This window comes from Colletes gigas, unplaced genomic scaffold (assembly GCF_013123115.1).
Source record: "Colletes gigas isolate AHSC1104 unplaced genomic scaffold, ASM1312311v1 Colletes_gigas_Sc00006, whole genome shotgun sequence".
NCBI classification, from domain to species: Eukaryota; Metazoa; Arthropoda; class Insecta; order Hymenoptera; family Colletidae; genus Colletes; species Colletes gigas.
In genome coordinates, this window is record NW_025106635.1 from 8,679,145 (window position 1) to 8,703,708 (window position 24,564).

The 24,564-nt window shown below is 38.7% G+C and overlaps 1 protein-coding gene across 1 annotated transcript in view; it reads left to right on the forward strand.

Annotated features, from left to right (window-relative positions):
• Positions 1-3,582: 3,582 nt before the first annotated feature.
• Positions 3,583-24,564, forward strand: part of LOC122395864 (laccase-1-like) — a 62,043-nt gene continuing 41,061 nt past the window's right edge. The window contains exon 1 of the mRNA XM_043393773.1: positions 3,583-3,688. Coding sequence (XP_043249708.1) covers positions 3,583-3,688 — 106 coding nt within the window. The remainder of the gene's footprint in view (positions 3,689-24,564) is intronic.

Below are 24,564 nucleotides of genomic sequence, written 5' to 3' on the forward strand. Positions count from 1 at the left end.
AAAACAGTGTGATCCGTGTTCTACTTTATTCGTAGTCTGAATACTAGATGATGTCGACGAAGGAAAAAATGGGCATTGCAAAAATGTTTTCTACAACATGTGTGTCGAGCATTCCGATAGAGAAAATCGTGAAACGTGTGTAATGTCAAAATAGAACTGTTTTTCCAGTACACGGGCTATTGCGGTTTCATTTATAGTTATTGGCGGGTAATTTCATGGAACGCTACGATCCGTAATCGGTTTCTGATAAGTCGGAACAGGTTTCAGCCGATAAGATTTCGTCAAGATATACGAAATATCACTTCCTGCCATGCATCGTTCGATAATTATGGCCTGTGTCGATCTCGTTCTCTCTCGCGGTGTCACACACGCTTCGATGATTAATCAAATTCTGATAACATATGCTAAACGTATCAAATTTCAACTCTTTCTAAATTTTATTACAGACGTCGATGATTTCCCCTAAAAATTTAGTCGATTATCCGAACTGAGAACGATTTCTCTCGAAAGTATTCGTATATGGAAACTCTTTTTGTACGATCTTTGCTAGTATATTTTCACATGTAGCAATCAAACGTCTATAATTACCATTTTGCTTTACTTACTCGTAATAGAGATTCAACTGTAATTACATTTATTGCATTCTACACCTCCTTCTTACGTACGTCTTTCTCATTCACACACGTATCTAATTGCTCATCTAGGGACGAGCGTAAGGAAGTAATTTCATCCTCTCGTATCACAAATATCCATTGTTTACAAATTAAAATTTTTTACACGCGATAAGACGAGAATAAAAAAACCATGCACATAGGTACACACGACAATAAACTGAAGATTGAATTAACTTCAGTTTTATACGAACACTATTAATCCGGTTGAATCTCATTGAAGAAGTTTGGGAACCCCTGTACTGGAGTATTGCGTTAGTTTTCACATAATATTTTAATCCGCGTGCCAATCGTGATTAATTCTCGGAACGGTTACAGGGAGTTACGTTTTCACGTAGTCGTCGACAGCTGACGATTATAATCGATCGTAAATCATAGTCAAGCGTCGAAAGATGGGGGATTAGAGAAGCTACTGAAACCGATTCGTAGGTCTAAGCCTAAATCAAAGATAGTTCCTCGATCTTCTCTTTCGATGAGTCGACAAATATATTTCACACGATTCCTAATCTAGATTCGGGGATAGACATCGGTAAATATGAAAACGAACGCCCATTATGACGAATCGAAGTCTATTTTCGAATTAAAAAAAAAAGAGAAGAAGAGAAAGGAGAAATCGATGACCAGATCGAACAGCGTAGTAAAAATTTTTACCAGACTCGAGAGGTCTGGTAAGTATGCGAACTACTTGAATAAATCTCGTTAGTCGTCGCGTTATTCGGCTCCTTTCGAAACTTTCAGGCATATGTACATATTACATAGGTTTATGAAGCAAATGATTTTTCATCGGCCAATAAATGGTACCTGTCCGTTGATATTTATAGGCATATCGAGCAGAACTACGGTAATCGACCGTTTCGATGTCGAGCCTCTAAAACAGCTGCAGGACAAAGTTTCAGCAATCCTGTAGCAATGTTAGAAAGGAAAATGGCAAGCACCGATCGATCGGAAATTCGACGAATCGTATCTCATTGTCAAGGTGCGCGACTGTTGTTATCAAAACACGTTTTGCGGAAAGAGAATGCACAAAGAGTACCGCAATTAATGCTGCTGCCGATAAGAAAATGTTTGTATTTGAAGATATGTCGAAAATATCGCGTACATCTTTTCCTGTTCAGTGTATCTCGATTTGGAGAAAAAAATAATTTCAAAATTAGTAAAATTCAGTACCTATGAGTATGAAACCCCTATATGCAAAGGTATAACTGCGGGAATACAGCCTGTTATTGACGATTTTTGAAGAACGAAATTACTGGATGTTTCCTCGGTGCCTGTGGTCAAAAGAATAACGAAAATTACAGCTCACTTGCACGGATGATAGCATCGTTGAGTGCTTTCAAGTGGACTACAAATCGTTAAAACAGCTATAGATATTATCGCATGTGCTCTCGATGATAGTGCTCTTACATTACTCTGTATAACGAGGGCTACGGACGTTGGAGGCTTATCAATATTGCGAGAATCACGATATGCCCATCGTGTGCATCGAGGGGAGCCACAAATTCTTGGCACGCATAGATGTACAAAGATTCAAATTTTGTTGTGAGTTCACTGACGAATCTATCTATAACACAAGAAGACTTTACTAGAATCACATTAAATTAGCAGTAAATAGCCTTGTACACAATCGTGTAAATAGAAGAAACGAAGAGGATTCTTAATTAGGATACATTTGACCATAGCTGGTAGCAAAAGAGCAGGACAAAATTGATAGTTAAAAACATGGCAGCATTTTGAAGTTGTAGTATCGACTTTTTTGGTTATTTTTAACTTTAACGGGCTAATAAAAAATAGAAAAAGTAGTGATTTTGTACTGAACGAAATCGATCAAGTAGATCTTGAGATATCGTGGAAGCCAATTCAGAAAAGATAGTTTCGAGAAAATTTAAATAGAAGGATCTGACCTGTCAAACACATATAGCTCGATCGAGCAATTTCGTTAATTTTAGGATTTGGTTGATATGTTTTTGCCCATATATGCCCAAGACTATATCTTCAAGAAAGTGGAAAATGAAAAAATCGAATTTTGCGACGGTTTACAGTATAGGACTCCCTTAAGAGGGGAAATCCTGGTGAGTACCGGTGGTCACCGTGTATAAAGAAACGTCTGCTCGTATCGTGGAACATGTGTCCGCGCGAGGAAGCGTTCGAACGATCGTAGAACGTACCTCGAGCGTAGACGAGGCATCCGGGGGCCCCACCACGTGCACCGCTATCAGAGTCAGACGAACCGATAGACAGGAAAACGGGCACGTAGTCGGACGCAAGAAAGCCGGGAGTTAGTGGAGCGATCTTGGTTCAGTTACGAACCCCACCTAAAACCCCTTCACCTTCATCGAGCGTGGTCGACGCGAGGGGGGAACTTGAACGTCACTTTTCCAGGCCTCGGGAGCTCATTATTAACGCGGCGCCTTCCAAACATCCGGAGATATTACCACCTACCCGAGTGTTGCTACCACCTACCACCTACTACCCGACACTCTCTGCCACCACTCCAGCGGGCCGCGTACGTCTCGTTCTGAAAAGGAGGTGAACGCGCGCGAGAGTGTATCATTGGACAAGGAATTGGGGCAGGAGCCAATAGTAAGGAGCGCGAGGTGGAGCGATAGGTTTTAAATAGGTGTACAAGAGCATACCGCGGATTACGACTAGCCGGGTAACACCGACACGCGTGCCACCGAACGGATTTTCGGGATTAACAAGTGACCTCGCGCGGGCACGTCGTCGTCCTCGTCGTCGTGGTAGTTCTCTCCCTGGGGATACCGGCGACGGTGTGAAACCCAACGTGAGAGAAGTGACAGTCCAGATAGAGTGGCGGGCACAAAGAACGTCTCAGTCGGCGCTGAGCCATTGCCTCAGCAAGTCTCACCAGAAGTCGGAGATCTAGTTCGAGAGTTTCGACCCGAGTTCGACCATGAGGACGCACGCCGGAAGCACCACGCTCGTCCTCGCGACGATCCTCTCATCCGCGTGCATCACGATCGCCATACGCGTCACGCAGACCGCCGGTAGGAAGAACGGTGAGTCATCTTCTTGCTCTCTTCTACCGTCCTCCTCTATCCTCGTGGATCTCGTCAGCTTCTCGTTTCCCTTTCCTCGTTCGTCCGGCACCATTTATCCTTCCTCGTTTCACGGTCTTCGACCTTCTCGTGCTCCTCTTCTTCTTCTTCTTCCTGGTTCTTCGACAGTCCCGTTCTGCTTTCTTGTTCTTTTCCTGTATCGCATCGCTCCTCCAAGCACGCGCGTCCGCGTCCGCGACTCTTTCTCTCCTCACGATCGCGAGCGTGGATATATTTCTGCGAGTGAAGTGTGCCCTGACCTGTGCAAAAAAAAAACACCTATCGACGAAACCAGTGAAACACGGTGCATATGTCCCGATAGATTTCCAGAGATATCGGGGAATCGTCGTTTTTTCCCAAGTTCCTCGAGTATTCTCGTAACTTTTCGAGGACGACTCTAACCTGATAAATGTCAAAGTAAATGTCAAACGAGGTTGTTGTCTTCCGCGCGGCTAAGGAATCGGTTTCACTCGGCACTACGTGTGTCGCGCGACCGGTGTTCCATTTCTCACGCATCGAAGTGTCCTCCCGGGTATTGTCACGCGTCTCTCGCGAGCACTTCCGTTTCGTATCGCGATGCAACCGCTGCGAGGACGCTCGATGTCGCGAGTGACTGGTCGCGTGGAAAGCGACCAAGTCCCCGGCGAGCAACGTACGAATACGCTGGACGATCGACAGTGCTCGTCCGTGAACCGCGCTAGGGTCCAGACGGAAGCCGCTTCTCTGACGGGAAATCAGAAACGGTGCGCGTACTGTGCGAAATTGCACCGTTAGATTCGACACTGCGGTCGCGTACATCGCGTACGGTATTTGGGTCGTCCAAGGAATTGAGTCATTATCGTTTCCCGTCGATTCGATCGATACCGGACGAAACGTCTATCTTCCCGCGCTACGTTTCTCCGGCTTGGAATTTCTCGCGCCACGCAATGACTGTCAACTGTGAAAACTTTCGATTGTGCACTTGTTTCCACGCGAATTTCGCGTGTCAATTAATTATTTTACTGACAGACTTTTCACTGTGTAAAAAAATCCTCGAGCGGAGACGTTGAAGGAAGTAAATTTTAGTACATGTTACAAAAATGTACAATTGCCTGGAATAAAAATTCTGTTTTTGTGGAACATCGTACGATTTTAGTCTGACACACAACCGTTTCTTATGAGGCTTCTGTCTTGAGTTGTTGGTCCCTGAAAATATACGATAAAATAAAATTATCGTTCAATATATCCTCTATTAGAGAACAGTAGAACTATCGACAATTATGGTGTATTTATTTGCACCAAAAAAATTAAAATAATAGACACTTGAAGAAACATATAATGCAATCTATTAAATGTTTATTCATTCCCTTATAGAAAACTACAGTAAATTTTGAAAAATCCAGTCGAGTGAATATTTAGGCATTCTCATTAGTAAGGCAGTAATTACAGGAACTGTTTTCGCGAATCACATCACAAGTTATTCCTATTGTAAGTAATACTCATCAAAGTAATACATTGCATAGTTAAAATAGCTTTCTATTAACTTACTTTTATTCTAATTCTATCTTTATTAAATAGGATATATTGTTGGAAAAAATATGCTTGATCGACGGAAAGGTGTGTTGATAGGATCATTAATTTAATTGGTACATTTAATACCGGAAAATATACTAGAATTTCTTTATTATTATATGCAATAAATTTGATTTGTCTATATCATCTGTATGTGATACAAAAATAGAAATGTTTACAAATAACAAATATATGCTAGAAAAATCAGAAACTTTACAAGAGATAATCAAACTTCGATCTCTATTGTATTTCGTTTTGTTGAAGCTACACTTCACTGAACCTTCGTTATATATGTTAACAGAATAGTTTCGTAATAATTTCTACTATTTTTACTAAATTACGTGAAGTGTAACTGAGAAGTCTAAAAAAGTTGATAGCGTGTACTTGTTAAAGCTTCAATTAGATTAAACTTGAAGCACGTATATTCCATTTTTCTTCAATTTTGATTAATTAGTTCATTAAGTTGTCACGTAAAATTGGAGACGTAAAATATTAATGGTTATATAATTGAAGGTTACGTGATTGCTTTTCATAGCTAATAATTTGATCGCAAGAAAAGTGTATTTTACATGATCGTAAAGAACAAGATTCAATCAAAAGAGAAGTAACAAAAATTGTATGGAAAAATAAGTCACGATAATGTAACGTGCGAAGTTATAGAATAATTATAATTTTTTCTAGCAACTTTTTCTAGTTGCTCCAGCTAGACTCCCTTAGAGAACTATTCCCACGCCTGGATTTTTATCAGTCGAATATTTATGTAAATTCATTGTTCATATTGCTTTCTCGATACCAGCCACATATGTACTATTATTTCTAATTGGTAGTCCGCGGAGAATACAAAGCGTATCGATCAATTTGCCTCTGAACTTTCCTTTAACACTCGTAGTTAATCCAATATTCATATTTCTACAATGCGAAGATTTCACTTCCGGGTCAATAATTTACTTTTTACAATATCCAATTAGGGAGTCTAATTGCTACCTTGTAGCGATAAAAACCTCTTTTCCTCCTAACAAGGAAAGTTCACGAACGGAGAAATTTAGAAAATTTTGTAACTTTGTCCGCAAGTAGTTCATCTCTAACAAATACTTTTTTCCAAGGGCAAAAACAATAATTTTTATGGAAAAATAGGGTAATATGGATAATATTAGTGTAATTGCTGTGAGCAATGAACAAAAATTTTGGTGACTTACAATCGGTACTTGTAGTCAAAACATTTTACTCGAGAAAGTAATTCTTATTGTATAATTCTTTTTTATTTTGATCATGACAGGACTATTTTTTATCACTACTATAATACGGTTTAAGATTGTAAAATCAAATTACATTATTTTTTGCATAAATTGCAGGTAATTTTAAATTACTTTGACCAAAGACTATAAGTATTTATAATTAGATCATTTCCAAAGGTATTGAAACTAATCAACGTCGTAATTAGTAACTTCTATAGAATAAATATTGATTAATCGGGGCGTTGTTTTACAAGTCATGAGTAGAACATTGTAAACACACTAATGCCAATAACTTTGTGAAACTTTCCAATTACATAATGCAAACGCGTTTAACGATTGGGCATTATTATTATCCACCGGGAATAACCAGTTACAATATCGTAATATTTTACGATTAATCTAAATTAAATTAAGCAATTATAACTTTTTATGTGTATATATGCGTTATAATTGAATAAATTTTATTTTATATATAATTTATTAGAATACATTAATATTTTATTACCAATACTTAACGATTATGGTCAGCATTATCTATAACGGAATGTTCCACAAGGTTATCAGTACCAGGTGCTTACAATATCCTGTTTATCGCGTGGTTTGCAAAATGATCTAATAAGATAATGCTTCAAGTAATGTAAGCGCGTTATTGTTAGTGTCATTCATGCCATTGATTGATTTTATCCAGCCTTATCTCTATCGCGCTAACTTTATCAAGATTTGTTAATATGTAAATAAAAAATGTGCCACGAACTGAAACGAATACGGTCGATCCGCTACGAAGTACAGTCGCGAAAGTACTTAGTATTAATGAATGCAACCATTTTAGAGAACGTTAGCTTGCTGCTAATGAATCGACTTGAATGGTCTAAACTCTGAATTCAAAGACTACCGACTCGTGGTTGCATCAAAGGCCAGATTTGCTGGGTCAGCCTTACTGACGAATTCACCAGCAGAACCTGGAAGAAACGCCATTTAATTTTCGTAACATTTCCATTTTGATATTTAGAAAAACTCGAAAGTCGTATTGAAATTTATGCTCTTAATTCCTTTTAATTCTTTGACTTGTTCTTTAATTGAGAAGCCTTGGATTAATGGACCTTTTTGGTAAATAAAAATGGAAACTGAATCTAGTATAACATTTTCAATGCCCCATATGATATTTTATTACGTGACAATTATTTCTCGCTGTTGCACACTGTACTATGAGCCTAGAGAGGTTAAGAACCACTGTCTCAATTCATCCGTAAAGAAACGCGCACGTGATCGCGAAATCTAGCAAACGTTAGGACAGTATCTCTCAACTTCCTTATCTCGTGACCATCTACTCAGTTTTATTTATCTATGTTCTCCCTACTTTTCATGATTGCTATTAGTTGATACAAATAATTATAGAACAAAGCATACTAACTCCAAATATTTAATAAAATACAATAATACAGAACTCAAACGATTCTTCAACTCCAATTACAATTGTTCCTGAGGAAGACCTAAAGACAATAACTTTGACAATTGGTTGGCAACTTAGATCTTTGAAATATAAAAGTTTATTTCTTCAAAACAATATTTTTAATTCCATGTATACAGAGCGAAGAAAAAATTTAATTTCATCCTAAATTATATGCAGTGTCATAATATTTGGCTTTTTCTCATTTTTATATTTTTCTAAATGCTCGTGTGGATAACAAATAATAGATAAAGGACTTTGACTTACTATTTGAAGAACAAAGTTACAATCAGAATTATAATACAATTATTTGTATTTCACGTTGAACAAATAAACCGTGTACACAGAGTTCCTATTTGTCAGCCATTGTCCGAATATAATAACGATGCTTAGGTACGATCCCCGTTGAGAATCCCTGCGTTAGATGATCACCGTCCATAGGAGTAATTACTGTAATTATAGCAAGCGCGATTAATCGTTATAGACATAACGATTATTACTCTTGGTTCTCTAATTTCTCTAATTTCTGGCGATCGTGGTGTCCGTTAATGTCGTTTACCGAAACTTTTCAAAAGCAGCGGCTGATTGGAAAAGCGTAACGACACCGTTGCATAATCGCGGAGCCAAGAGCTATTAATTGGAAGCGAACGCGCGCCGCGTATATTTATGAAAAATTCATAGACAAGGCGAGACATAAATCAGACCGTCAGTATCTCTGCCGTCTCGTTACGAGACAAGCAACGAAAGTATTTAACCCAGATGGTTATCGGTGTGTCTGTGTTAAAAAATGATTGCCTTTAGTTGCGCTTTCCAAGCGCAAAGCGCCGACGCGACCGTGCATATTCGTTTTCAGTCACTTTATTGATGATATTCCGGAGCAATTGAAAATACACGTTCAGTTTCTAATTCGCGGTAGAATTTCGTTTCTTCTTCGCGGCGTTTCAGCGAAGAGAATCAGGTTAGTCCCTTAATGAGTCGTGACTATCGATCAAATTGTACGAGTACACGCGTGTCTTCATTTTACTGATGAACACGAGAAGCACGAGCCATTCGACGAACCCGTAACTCCGCATATAGAAAATGGAAACTTGAAAATTATGCTACGATGTGCGAGCGTTGTTCGACTCGCTTAGCGGATATTTATTCTGAGAACGAGAGAAATTACAGGGGGGGGATTAGAGATCCGTCGTAATAACTGACCATTAGATCGACGCACGCGAAGCATCGTTGTGCTCATGAATCTTAAAAACGTAACTTTATAAAATTAAACACGCGATTCTGCGCGCGTTTCATTACGATCATTTAATGTCCTCATTTAAAATTGATTAATAGCAGATTTATGGTTTTGTAATAAAGAGGATAATAAAGTTAACTCGTGTTCTGTAAAATCGAGTCTTCCCAATCTTAGAACCTGTGAAATATTTTTAGAATTTCTGCTTTGCATCTATAATAGTGATTCCCGTGATTTTTATAAAATTCGACGAGGGGCAATTCTGATTAAAAATACAAAATTCTACAAACTCTACACTCCTTTGAAGTTTGATTTAGAAACGCGACATTCAGTAGCCTCGTTCATGCTAATTCTTACACCTTTCGGTGAGGTATAAATGCCATCGTGTTGCTTTTATCGCCAGATGTACAAATGGCTTCTTCATTGCCACGTGTACTTTGAAATTTAAATATCGTGGCGTAATCCGACGCGGGAAAATACGATTTTGCGTATCCCTGGATTTCTTCTCTCGCCGTGGCCTGTTCGACATTTGCATACAACAAGCAATTGTTCCCGTTAAACTTTCCGGCTGAATTCATTAACCGAACCTGAGATTTTCTCTCCAAGTATGCGCCCAGCTATTCGACACGGATCGTTACTAAATTCTGAAAATATAAATCAACTTAGAGATAGCTACTTTTATTCGCCTGTAAGGCACTGGACATTTAATAAATATGGAATAAAATTTATTTTAAATGTATTATTATAACACTATTTCTGTTGTTTTATCATACTATTAACGTTTCATGTACAGTCTTTTAATTCATACTAATTTCTTGCTAATATTAAATAATCTAATTTATTTTTTATTTCGATAAACTGAGGCCCATTTTTCTTGAATCTTTCCTTCCGAATCGAGTTTATTTTTTTATTAACCAACTCGTCTAGAGACTATAGTTAATTCGCGATTTTCTACGTTGCACGATTAAACGTAGCCAATTGTGTACGGGAAATCGAGAGAACATCGACGCTAATGCTACTGAGTTTTCTATTTCAGAGATTTTTTCGAAGCTGACCGTTGATTAATTATCGTAGTATGCCCATTCGCGTTCGCGCAATTAATATAAATGGCGAGGAAGATAACGAGGCGGACGAATTATTGGAATACTGCTACTTCCATATCGCGTTTAAAGAAAGGCTGGATACCAGTTGCTAGTTTTTGTATCCAGAGCCTGGCATGTCAGTCGTTGGCATTGCCACTGGAAATGGGTTTTCAGCGATGGCACGATGCCAGTGCATATAACAGTTTGTCACGGACTGGTCGAACAAGTTGTTCACCTACAGCTAACAACGTTCACTGCTTCTTCCGTTCTCGATCGTGATTTTTCCCAATTGTAACGATCAACTGTTACACGTCGAGTTCGACGACCATTTGTATACGACCAAAATACTGCCTTCGTTTCTTGAATTCGACATAGAAAACAGTAAAGTATTTCTTTATATGAAAGATTATATTTCTACTTATCTTTTATTTTTGACAGTTCAAAACAAGCATTCTAAGAAACAAAAGTGCTATCATAAAATTATAAAAGAAGAATTATGAATTTTTCAAAATTTAGTCAGACCCTAAAATGGAACATTAGAAAATTTCATTCAGGTAACTTTTTTTTAAGATGATCTCAAAGTTATGAATGAAAATTGTATTTATTTGTGAAAACATTATAAGACTATATTTTTGATTCGATGTTACGAGAAAACCAATTTAACGAGAGATTCTTTTTGATGAACATGATTTTACTTTGTAAGTTCAGACAACGAATTAAAGAATGATTTCATACTAATTAAAATTTCATTTTTGGCGCGCAACGGCTGTACGATGTACCTTGTCAGCATCATCGAGACGTACCCTGGTAAATTGGCCCTCGAAGCAGCAAGGATCGCGTTGATTACCGTGTCTCGATCGTGCCCCATCAGGAATCAGCCTTTCTCCCTCCATCTTTGTTCCAATCTTTGCCTCTTTGTTTCCATCTGCTCCGGAGTCTCGCGTCCTTAACGGTTAAACGCGAAGCGTGCTCGTGAATGAAACACGGCGGTCTTGGCACACCGGATCCTCTACATGAAAAAAGTTTGAATCGCGAGTGCAAGAAGGGTAAACGCGTTGAAGTCTCATTGTACGCTGGCCTGATGAATGAATAGATTCGAGAGGAAATTATTACTGCAACAGGTTCGAACGATTGGCCTTCTTTGCATAATAAAAAGTACGATGCTTCGAGAATGACGTTGAAATTAAGGTCGAAATCCATAATGATCGCAAAATGTTCCAACACTTATTCATTTGGAGCGTTATGATATAAAAGACTTGGTTTCCTGCTTCCATTCAGGTTTTCAATTAAGCATAAACCATGTTGTATCTTTGACCAACAGGCGTTCACTAGTCAAACGAGCACACACGTAACTTCCCATATGGTAAATCACGTCTTTGAATCACCTTCCCGAACTTTCCTCAGAATCTCGAAACACGGAAATTATACGAGACTACAGAAGTAGCTGGACGGCTACATCTCGAAAACCGGAAACGAATCGTGACACTGTTCGTGGTCGAAAAGAAATTTGGACGAAGATTTACCGTTGTAACGTTTAATCAATTTCTACTTTCATTTATAATTTCTAGGGGTGGTTTTCTTGAATTTTTATTAGCCATTGAGTTCTTCTATATTCTCGATTTAAAACTTGTATATCAGTTAAATATTCTTTTCGAATTTTTTTTGAGATTCTTTGCCAGTCTACCGTCTCTCTTCGAGTTCTTCTAGATCCTTCACAGTGCTCCCCGTGTCTCTCGCCCAAACGGAAGAGCAACGGACGGGAAAAAAGGTAGAAATCGCGGCTAGTCGAACAGAACGACTTTTGTCGTGGCATCGATCGTTCCTTCCTTCTCGATGGATCCGTTTATCTGGGTTAAACTCCGAGTTCTCAGCGCTGGCAGACAATTTGGCGCTGTCTGCGTGACACGTGCTCGTCTGGGACCGCAATCACGGCGAAACCCATCCATTGCCGCGGGTACGTCACGCGTGCGTTTCGTGAGATGGTGGAACTATCCGCTCCGTTAAGAAAATTGATTCTAATGGATTCGAAATTGCACCTATTCCCTGCGCCGACCGTTCAGGCCGGGCAATTGATTTTACGGTTAATCGCGGTGTCTTCGATCGATCGTACGATAGCCACGATAATTTATGCTAAACGTTTGTTTCCCGTTAATTAGGTTGGCTCACAGGAAGAACAGATTGATGGAATTAGAGAACTACCCCTTAATTGATTTCCTCTCAGTTTAATTTTCATACGAACGTTCCGCCATTTTGCTCACTTTCATAACAAAATTTGATAAAGTGGTTCAATTATCGGTACTTTCTTTCCATTTATGAAATATCGAATAGTACGATGTAATTCATTATTTAAATCTTTATTTAAACACACCTTATTAAATTCTCAGATTCATTATAATGTGTTTATTTCTATTGCTCACTTTTCTGAAAAATTAAATAGGTAGTTTAATAGCAATAACTTCCCTCCATATTTCTAATGATGCAATGAGTTCTATAAATTTCTTTTTAAGTACACATTGCAAATCACTTTAGCTTTCATAGATTAATTCCTTGCAAAATTGGATAGCTTATGTAATAATAAACAAGTTCAATTTCAGTTACTAAATTGTTCAAATGATGGAATAAACTATTTAACTCTTCGTATACCTTATAAATCACTCAACTTCATGTTTATTTTACTCAATTTTCTTTAAAAAAAACTGACTGTTCTAATAATGATTACCAAGTCCAACTACAAATATTATATTTTATAAAATTATTCGGATACTATGATGCAAGACAGCACTCAACGCTTTATTTAGATAGATTTAAGCATTTTTCTCCTATTCGTAATAAAATTGAATAGCTGTCGGGCACAACACTTCTTTAATGCTTTAATGACTTTTCTGTTGAAAGCGTGTCACGTTTGACCAACGATCACTTCCATCGCGTCTGAACAATGGGCCGTTTACCACCGAGCAATTCGCTTCGCGAGCACCGTACTTTGTTTTAACGATTCCCTTGGGGATCCATTCATTTCTCGATCCAGGTCCCCCGGCACGCGAATCAAGAAATTATTCCTGCAATCGACGATCAACTTCTTTCGAGAAAAGTATCGTTACGCCAGATTCCTGACTTATTTTCATGCACAAAATCATATATTCATCTCTTATTTTTTAAATACCAAATAATTTCTTAGACGCCTCTAATCAACTTGAAACTTTGAAATTTTATAGATTTATGAAATTTCATTCTTTTTCTAAAAAAACAGTTTATTATATGTAAAACTGAAACACATTTTATAAGACATAACTTGAAAGTTTAATTTCAAATATATAACCAGCTTACTTAATGCTATATATACAACTAGAGTAACCCTGCCCGCGTTGCTGGACAATACAATAACATACGTTTACGTCTTTGTATTAATAATTAAATTTTCTAGAAAGAATAGACATTTTCCTGAAAAAGAAGTGCAAAATAAGATAAATTCATCAAAAAGGAAAAAATTTATTGCAGAGCTTCGTGGTAAACACACCATCATAAAAGTGCGCGTATAACGCATATTCGTAGAAATTTTTCGATGTTTTTTTTTTATAAACCATCAGTGAAAGTAGACCTTTCCAACGCATGTACTCGTTTGAAAATCGGTTGAGTGGTTCTCGAGTTATAAAATCACGAACATAGGACAACTTATTTTTATATATATAGATTTGATTCCAAAATATAAGTTATAAACGGTGATTTCAATTTTTCAATAATTTTGAGGTCGCGTTATAAATCGAGGAATGTTGTCAAAAATTGAAGTTAATTAATGGCCGGAGCGTTCGATCGATAATAAATTCTTTCGACGATTGCGATACATTTCTAACCTTTTTACCGCGTTTGGCGCGCGATTGCCCCACAGTGCGTTGGTAAATCCTCGTTTCCTTTTCATCGGCGACCTTGTCTCGGTTACTCGGCTATCGTTTACCTCGACAACCGCATTCCCTCGTCCATTCTGCTTATTCGGAACAGTAACAGTAAAATTGATTAACCCTCCTCCGACGTTCGTTCCCTCCCGACGCTAAAAATACGATCGTGTTCGTGCGTGGTCCACGGGTCTTTCGAATTTACCGCAAGATCACCGGAGGCCGAAGCGGTCGAGCCTTCCATAAACTGTTCACGGGATCGTAAAAGACGGAACGATGTGTTTTCGTGACGGTGAATAAGGAAATCTGCCTCGATACCCGGTTAATTGCCACCGAAACGGGAAATTCTCTATAGTCGTGGCCCAGTTTTCGGTTCCTCGATCGCGAAAGTGAAGGGGCAACAATCGAGTCGCTAGAAATTGGCCATTCGGAGAGAGAAAAAAAAATATACACACCGCCGGACCTGCTTTCTGCTGTCCGTCAAGGATGAAGTAACGGTTTTTGGGAGAAAGTTTCGGACGTCTGACGTCTCTTTCGCGTCGATCTCAAATTTCTTGCACAACGAGAAGCATCACCGCGACCGACGTTCCGCGCGACTCGTTGTTTTCACCCCGTTAACAGGATGCCCCAAGGCGCAGTTTACGCCAGTCGATGATCCGAGTCGCCCAACGGTTCGACGATATTATCCTAAACGCGCAGAAAGATCTTCGATTCGACCGCAGGCACCTGGAAATTTTCATATCGTAACGTTTCCTCATCGGGAGGGGTTAATTTTACCCCGATTGAACCGGTGACCTGGAAATCAATTGGACAGGCTTGCAAAACAGGGGCCTCTTTAACCTTCTCCTTTCAGTTTTGTTCTATTTTTGTTTGGTGAGTAATGTTCTCAAATAAAAATAAAAATAAAATAGTCATATCGTAAACAAAATTTTCATATCGTAACATTTCCTTATCGGGAGGGGTTAATTTTACCCCGATTAAACCGGTAACCTGGAAAAAAATTGGATAGGGTTGCAAAACAGGGCCTTCTTCAACCTCCTCCTTTCAGTTTGGTTCTATTTTTGTTTGACGAGTAACGTTGTCAAATAAAAATAATAGATAAATGAAAATAAAAATGAAATAGTCAATTTTTATATCAAATTCTTGAGAATTCGTAACACCACGAATAACAGAGTGAATGACATTCTTAAATAAAAAGAATAAATAAATAAAAATAAAAATGAGATACTCGGTTATTATTTTTATAACGAAAAGCCATTCAGCTGACAATTTTTATATCAAATTCTTGAGAATTCGTAACACCGCGAATAACAGGGTGAATGACATTCTTAAATAAAAATAAAAATGAGATACTCGGTTATTATTTTTCTAACAAAAATCCATTCAGCTGAGAATTTCTATCGAATTCTCAGGGATTGGTAACATTTTCAAATAGAAAAATAAAAATAGTGATTATTTTTTCCAACGAAAACCTGTTGAGCCAACAATCTCGGATTCCCGTGACACCGTGCGTCCGGACTTGATCCCGATTTCTCGTAGGCAGTTTAATTACTCGTATTAATTGCCGGAGCGAGCGACAGGCGTTGATCACTTCCGTTGGACGTGTACTTTCGGATCGTCGTTAATTGCAACAGTTACCGGTAATTTCGCCAGTTTTCTCGTCCGTCGTGAGCTAATTGCACGCGCGGTGGTATCCCGCTAATAAGGGTGACGCAAGACAATCGATTCATTGGAAATTGAAGCGGACAACGTTCGCCATCGGCCACGATACATCCGCGCGATCGTTCGTATCTGGCGTTCCGTTTTGTTTTTTGTCACGGTCGTGAGGAATCGACGAACGTTGGCCGATTAACAGTGCGTACGACGTACTACCACGCACTTTCTTGTCGTTAGAGGCTGGAGAAATCACCGATCGAACCATCACGGGGTTGTTGCTTGTTTATCGTTCCCGAGTTGCCAACCGATTTGCGAACTACGGCCGTTTCGTTTCTTTTCTTTCCACTTCCGCGTCCCGTAACTGCTGATCGTTTCCAAGCAGTATTTACTTGTCAAATATGCGAAAATTGTTAAACACCTTTCTAGCCGGAGTTTACCTTTGCCTCCGCTTCCTCGAACGTGGGTGTGAAAATTCGTGAAACCGTGTTTAAACTGTAGATTTTTCCCGAACGACTCCTCAACGTGGTACTTAAATAGAATCGGTTTATTCAAAGCTCTAGAGCGCTCGTGGGAATAATCGAGCGTCAATACCATCGACACCGTTAGGAGAATAAAACATGAGAAACGACTATAGTAATCGTGCACTTGTTACTCGTTGCTCGCTGCATTTGCATTCTTCGTACTCAGGTATCGAACCGGTATCGAATTCCATAAGAGTGAGTCTGGCGGACTCGTGGAAAAACGCAGGAAAAAGGCACTTCCCGTCTGAGCGCGATGCAACGTTGTGTCCACACATCCGGTCTAACGAGTGTTTCGCTACGAGGCTTTAAACAGACCGTCAAACATCGTGCTCGGGAATCCGCCCAATCATCAATCATTCCCAGTTCTCGTAGCTTTCTTTCAAAACTGTTTTCGCGCGACATTTCGACACGCATCCGCGAAAGAGCGTTCCTGTGAAAACAACCGGACACGGTTATTGCAGCGTTCGTGAATTCAAATCGTCGAACGAAAGCCAGTCGAGTAAATTGATTTCTATTCGGAGTAGAAATGCAAATCGTTAATCGTTGCTACGACGAAAGAAAACGTCCTTAACGAATAAAGAAGAATCGAAGTTTCTCTCGCGCGGCGAAGAAAGTGTCCAGGAGAAAATTTCCGTTGCACCCGTTCATAATGGACGTATCCCGTTGCATTAATGCATCCGGCTCCGCGAGCGCGGCGCAAAGCCGTCGATTATCGTAAGCAGCGTAACGAAAGGGTACATTAGAACCGTTTTCAAGCCGGGGGGACGAAAACATCGTCGAAAAGTAGGACAGAACGAAACGTGACTTTGCGAACAGGTACACGGCGCTTGTGACACAGCGCGAACGAACTGACCCTGTCGGTACACGGCGCCACGGAATAAGGATCAAGGAAAGATCATCCACTTTCCAGCGACCGTCTTCTTTTTCGAACGATGGTGCAGCTGAGACGCTGACACGAGAAACGGAGAATTGATCTTTTTCGTTGCTCCGGTTGGCATCAGAGATCTCGTGCAGTTAAAATATTCTAATTAAAATCCGTGTACTGTTTGATACACGAATAAAATTCGCGGGTACACGTGTATCGGAATATACACGGAATTGCATTAAAAATGTGAAGCGCGTATTTTTAAACTGTCTTGAAGAATTTTTTGTAAATAAACTATCGCATCTTTCGCAGTCAAATTTACAGGATTTGTTTATGTATGTTTTGAGGATATTTAGAAATTTTTTGGACGAAAGCAAGTTCAAATTTATGGTAGTGTATACTCTCAAACATAGTCAAACATAGTCAAACAGTCGTTTTTAAAAAAGTTTGATTCACGGTTCCTATTAATGAAAAATACGTGAAAGATTTCTAATTAGTATGCATTTGACTAGCTGCTAGCAGAACAAAAGGAAAAAATCGATAATTTTAAAAATTACAAAACTTTGAAGTTTGATTATCAATTTTTTCACGTTATTTTTAAATTTTTAAAATAAATATTTTAAGTTCGTTCTGGTACGGGCTATAGTCAAGTAGATTTTCCGAATATTCAATAAGAACTATAGTTTGATGTCCATTCATTAGACCAATGGCTTTCAAAATTATTATTGAAGAAAAGATGAAAGAAAATTTAGCTACTATTATAAACAAACGCCTTGTATCTACTACAGTATCAATTTCCAAGATTCACACAAGCGAAAAGATCATGAAATTAAAGATGCATGCTCGGCACGCGTAATTACGCGCCAATGTTCTGCAAAGTATGATATGATTACATTTGCTACAGTCACTTCTGCAAAAAACTTGCATCGTAATTACATAGTAATTACACGGTAAATGTACGGTTTTGTGATTTATGATTATAATTACACGGCAATTGCACGATTGTTACCGTGTAATTGCATTGTAATATGCTACTTTGTAGCAGTAATCGTAGCAAATGTAATCAGTTATGATCCAATTCTGATTACTGTAGCTACATAAATTGTAACACTTGGATGTTACTTAAGTCGATTATGATTGTCTGAACTGATCCAGGAAGTGGTAGTCAATATTTATCGATAAACAGTGGTTGTAAGATAAGTATAAAGACAGTATCCATTGGAACATTCAATAATTTCCTGTGTAATTTTCGCGTATTATCGATTAGAAAATGGCTACAACTTTCAGGATTTACTCCCATTCCAAGAATTCAATCCTGCTTTTATCGAGGCAATTTCTTTTTAATGTTTTAATTATTTCAATAGTTATTTAAATGTACAGTTGCAAGTTCCTTTAAAATATTTCTGTTTCTATTTCGATGACATATTGCAATCATAGAAATTGTACTGAAATATCTACCACTTTATATTTAGAGAAAATTCTTTTAATATGTATACCTGTTACTTTATAATTTATCTATTATAGTAATGAATCATTCAATTAAAAAAAAACTTGAAATTCTAATTTCTAATATCTTACAAGAATTTTACTGACATCAATGAGTTACAAAATACTTTAAGTTCTGTTTCTGCTCAAAAAAGTTTCCCGTTATTTAAATAAAGAATATTACAACTTCACATTAATTACAATGAAGTAGAAATATTAAATTTTTCTACAGTCAAAAACTAATTGTGTAACAGAGTAGGACTAGGACTTTACCGTAAGTAGAAACAGTGGATAGTGGACAGACAAACATTCAAATTCAATTATCTCAAGAACGAAACGAAAACTGAAAAAATGTTATTCTCGACTTTCGATTCGTTTCTTCGCGTAGAACCTAGAACACCCTTTCCTTAACAATTATAAACGCACCGATTATGGTATTTCCGGGACTTGTAAGAATCTTAAGGGAATTCTAACGGACCGATATCTTGTATCGATTCCATCTTTATAAATATGTGAAGCCAGCCGTCGCCATATCCGTACCTGTTCTCTCGCGGAAAAGTCGACGTAATTCACACGGTAGGGGGCCCACGCGGCCTTCGCTTTATCATCGACAAAGACGTCCGGATATGGTTATCTGCGTAGGCATCGTGGCGTATGAATCGACCTGTCCCGACAGACGCCTCGGTCAACGTTTCTTGATAAATCTGTATCGAGCAGGACGAGGCTGACCCGCGACACACCGTCGACAAGAAAAAAAAGGATCGCCTTGTTTTGCTCGGATCGAGCCAGCCTCTGGTAAAAGCGAAAGGTACGGTCGTGCACCGTCCATGACAGAAACAACTGACCCTCGTATCGCGTAACTTGACAATGTTGCACTTCCATTAGGATCGACGTGAGAACTGGTAACGATCATCGATCCAAACCGTCGAACAGTGATTAACCTAATATCGACGCCAACGCTCAAGGAATGCCAGTGATTCAACGCCTCGGTCATTTTTTTTCTCCTCTCGATCAATTGATCACGGTTTTTCCAGAGTGTATCGAGTTTGGCGTTACTCAACGTAATTGTTCGCGAGAAGTTCGCTTTTATGGCACGTCGGAAGTGCTAAATACCGATTCCTTTGATCGTTCGCTAGCTCTGCGGCACGTAAATCTGTCGCGAAAGCGAAACTAGTCGTTAACGAACGAGTTTGGTGAAAAAGGAAACACGAAGTTCAGTGTGTACTTTATCAATATCCACTCTGTGCAATCGAGATGTTTTATATTATTAAATTTCTTTTTTTTAAATAATGAAATGCTTGTTAGATGCTTAAAAATATCGAATAAGATTTCGTCGGTGACCTGTACGGCAATCGTTTTCGTCTGGTTCCCGATCACGCACATGACGCAACAGAGGCTTAAATACAGGATGTTCTATAATATTCTCTCACAGTTTCAGTAGTTTCGGAAGAAAAAGAAAGCACAACTGTGACGTAGTAAATTTAAGTACATTGGAAACTCTATTATCCGTACTAATAGGGAGAGAAGATTGTTCGGGTGAGGAAATTTTCGACTAATAGAACCTTCAATCTTCTAACATCGATCATTCTATATTTCAAGTGAAATAGTATATGACATAACAATATACCTTCCATAACATAACGTAACAATCTGCTTTCTCTTAACAATTGAAATTGTGTTTATCGAATCACAATTATTGTGTTCTGATATAACATAACACAATGCATTGAAATAAAAATAAAAATAGTACACTGGATACTCCTTCTACACAATTTTAAATTAAATTTACAATTATAGAAGGGCGAGTATGAACACTGAGTATGACAAATCCGTATATTTTATATATTTGGCCCTTCATGAAACCTCTTTCGTCACATTGATTGGAACCTTTGCTTTTCTCAATACTTCTTTCTTACTTTGATTTCGAAAGGTACGAAGCAGACTCTCTATTTTGCCATAAGTAACATGTAATTTTTTACACTGCGTTCTTTGTATCGTAAGAAGAGAATTGACAAACAGCTATCACGACGCTTTCAAACTACAAACCGATCTCATTAAACTCAATGATTGGTGCAGCAGTTATAAGTATATAAGGGAATAAGCTTTTAGCTCTTCTAAATTACGCGAGTTTTTTTCACGTATTTAACTAGCTGGAAATAAACTTTCTTTTCTAGTTCCATCTATCTACATAATTCCTTTTTCTAATGTCATGAATGCTTCAAAGATTTTAATGTCGGTAATCGTAGCTTTCCAAGCACCATAAGTTGTTGCTAATGTTGTCGTAATATTTCCCAATTATAAATTGTTTCGTATTTTATTTCTTAATTGGACCTATACGGTTCTACGTTAACGATGTTACAAAAAATTCTCCTTTCATATTTTCACAAGGACCAGAACGATGCATTTCTGAAAACTAACAACGAGAAACCTGGCAAGTTCCTCCTGTAAACTTTGGCGCATCCGCGACAGATTTACGATCTACGGACGATCCAATCGCGCTTTCGAGTTCCCGTTTCATCGATCGACTATCGACTGCATCATCATCGTCACCTGCACAGCCCGCGGGCTTCATGAAACGCGCGAATTCGTTGGTATTCTGACCGGCTGTTAATTAGCAGTCAACCAGACTGCGGTAAAACTCTGGGAATACTATGATCCGTTGCCATAAGCCTCGGTACTTGCTTCACTTCCTGCATTTAATGGGATACCAGTTGTCAGTTGCCCCACTAAGCCACAATATAAAATAACCGTGCAATTCGTGCGTGTTCGTATGGCCGTTGTGGTGCACTGGGTCACGCGCCGAGACATGCCTTTATTTTACTCAAGAACCAACCCACATCCTAGAATCGACTAGTTGCGTCACTTTACTACGCTCCACGCGACTGCCTCGGGAATAGCAGGATCAAACCACCACCCACGCACGGTAGATTTCGTCCAGTCATCGAATTATCACATCCTTAACTCTTAAACCAGCGATTTATAATTAATTTACAACTCTTTTTTAAATATCCCAACGCTTAGATAGGGTTCTAATATTCGAATCGATCGAGCAAACCTTTCTAGTACTTGCGAATATTTAATCTTAACCAAAATAATAAAATACGAGGAAAGATATGAATTTTTATGATGTATGATCTTCTGGTAGGTCAGATCATTTTTTACGAGAATTTCTTAGTCACAAAATTTGGTATCTTTACTTTTTATCAACCTACGTGTATTGAACAATGATTCAAGTTAATTCGAAAGAAATAAAACTACCAACAGCTTTCTGAAAATAATTCTCTGTCTTGAATATTTCTCTGTTTTATTCCGCGAGACGCAAAATCGTGAAAAGAGGTTAAAGCGAACCGTGCAACCTACGGTCAAAATGGTCCTGCCGGTTCCCAGAAGAAAGAGAAAAACTTGGGCGGAGGGGAATTGAAATCTCGGTGCAAAAACAGTTCCTTTTGTTCGTTCTGTTGTTTCGCGTCACAGTGAAGTATTACGCCATTTCGCGGCCGTTTTACGCGACGAAATTAGATAACGTTTCGTTGACAAAAAGAGCTGGTGTTCTGACTAATTACCAACTAACAAAGCCAACGTCTGGACACAGTGAGACCTACAATTTCACGTTTCGCGGTTCGCTCGTCGTCCGTGCAGTCGGTCTTACATAAACACGCTTTGATGGATACGCTTCGGTGATATTTTAATAACGAAAACCCGAATGTGATGCATTCGAGACACCGCGGGAACCGCGAAGGGAAAACCACGCTGGAATTTGAAAAATTACCCTCCGTCTGCTTTCTTTGCTGGCTGATCTTACAATTCCATACTCTATAGGCGGACGTTAACCGCAGGTAGAAACTTTTAGTTGCATTTCACTTGCTGACACGTTGCTTGCGTCGCTGAAATCTTAATTATTCGGAGCGAGGAAGTATTGGATAAAATCAGATTAGGCATTTGGAGTAAGGGATACTATAATTGGCTTTATTTAACAAAAAAATCTCAAGTCCACTTTCGCTATTAAATTAAACATCATGTATAGTTTGATGTAATCCCAAAAATTGGTCATTATTTTACATTAATTGATCATGACTTGTGTTTTTAAATGAAAATCTAGAGACCATAGACGTCAGCAAATGTAATAAATTGAGTGGGTGGCGACACAGAGATCAAAAGAGAAAGATGTCGAAGAAATGTTTATTCACCGTTGATCGAGGGAGCAGATAGAGCGTGAACACGTAACGGCAGCCGCTAGCCGCTGTCCGACAAAATCATGTATTCGCGACAGCGGTTGTAAAAGCGTTAATCGAGTCAGAAACGTCAGTTCATATTACCGTAATTTATTAATTATTCATTATAACTACGATCATGTTTTATTCTGCTACTCCGTCTGGAGACTTTTATAATGTAATGCTAGATGTGGTGGTTGTTGTTGACAAACGAAGCAATTTCTCCTTTATTTTCTAAGCAAATTTCCAATCGCATTATTTAGAACCGTTCATCGAACCTTGCAAGGGGTGAATTTTTCTCGAATATTCTTTATTCTCAAAAACGACGATCTAAATTGATCGAAACACGAGTTGCAAGCGGTGTCGTACAAATTACAAGCAACCTGCGAGCGAGAAGTGACGTTGATCCAAGCGACTAGCAATTAAATTCGAACGTTCGATGAATTATGACGAACGTAACGTCGGGTGGGCGCTACTTTCGACACGTCCTGTTTCGTTTCTACGACTCGTACGGAACGGAAGGTAAAAATACGTAATCGAGCTAGCCGGGTGAGCCTATTGTACAAGGCAGCACCCACGTAGTCGGAGGAGTGGGAAGACACCTTTATGGCTACGATCAGCGGGCACACAAGAGCGTGTAAATCGCGGAGACGGCATGACGAGGTCGGGAAAGTGGCGACCCGCCGTCCTCGATCCTTGCTGCGATCTATCCGGCCTCCACCACACCCTTCGAAAACGTTCCCGCGTCGATATATGTCAAAGTGCGATCGAAACAGGGAAAAATCTCATTCAAAACACCAACAGTTACGAAACTCGCAGGAATTATTTTTATTCTGCAAGCTTTATAAGGGAGAACCTCGGGATAATAGCTTAAAAAAATCGATTTTCTCCCAATATTTTTGACAGAATTGAAATTTCAAAAATGTTCCCTTATGAAGCTATATAGCTATAGAGGTTTCTCCTGAAAATCCCTAAAATGAAATAAACTCCTAAGAAACTCTCCAAATGTCTTCGATATTTATGTACAGCTTTTTTAATAGTATTTTTCCAATTTTGTTACAGGTACGTATTCATTCAGGGCTAATAATTTTTGGCGGAATAACTTAGGGTGAGTGTGTCTGCTATTATTTGAAGAAATAATCAACGTAATAAATAATGAGATGAAAAAAGTAAAGTAGTGATCACACGTCTAATGGAGATGCACTTTTCTAAAGTGTACCTAATTAATTTTGTATCTCAAACACTTTGTCTACAATTCCAGACGATCGAATTCAATTTTTCGGCCTAGTATAGAAAGAATCGAATGTTTGAACAATTTGCAAAAGAATCTATGGTGCCAATTGCACACACCCACTTTTACGCTCGTATCCGATTGCGCGATCCGTTTATCTTGATTAATTTAACGACTCGATGAAACATCGCGGCGTATATCGAATAGTAGAGTTGTTTGTTTCAAGGTATAATTCATAGAACGTGCAGCGGGGTACGTCTTATCCCGTGGCTGTATCTAACTAAATTCCTACACGAACGTGATCGATGCTCTACAAATCTTAATCGGAGTTGTTCGATGTCAATTCGATCGTCTGATTAATTGCATTTTTGCAAGAAAATTATTCAACGGCGTGACGAAAGAAACGTATTCGTGAGATACGAACGCACGCGAGGT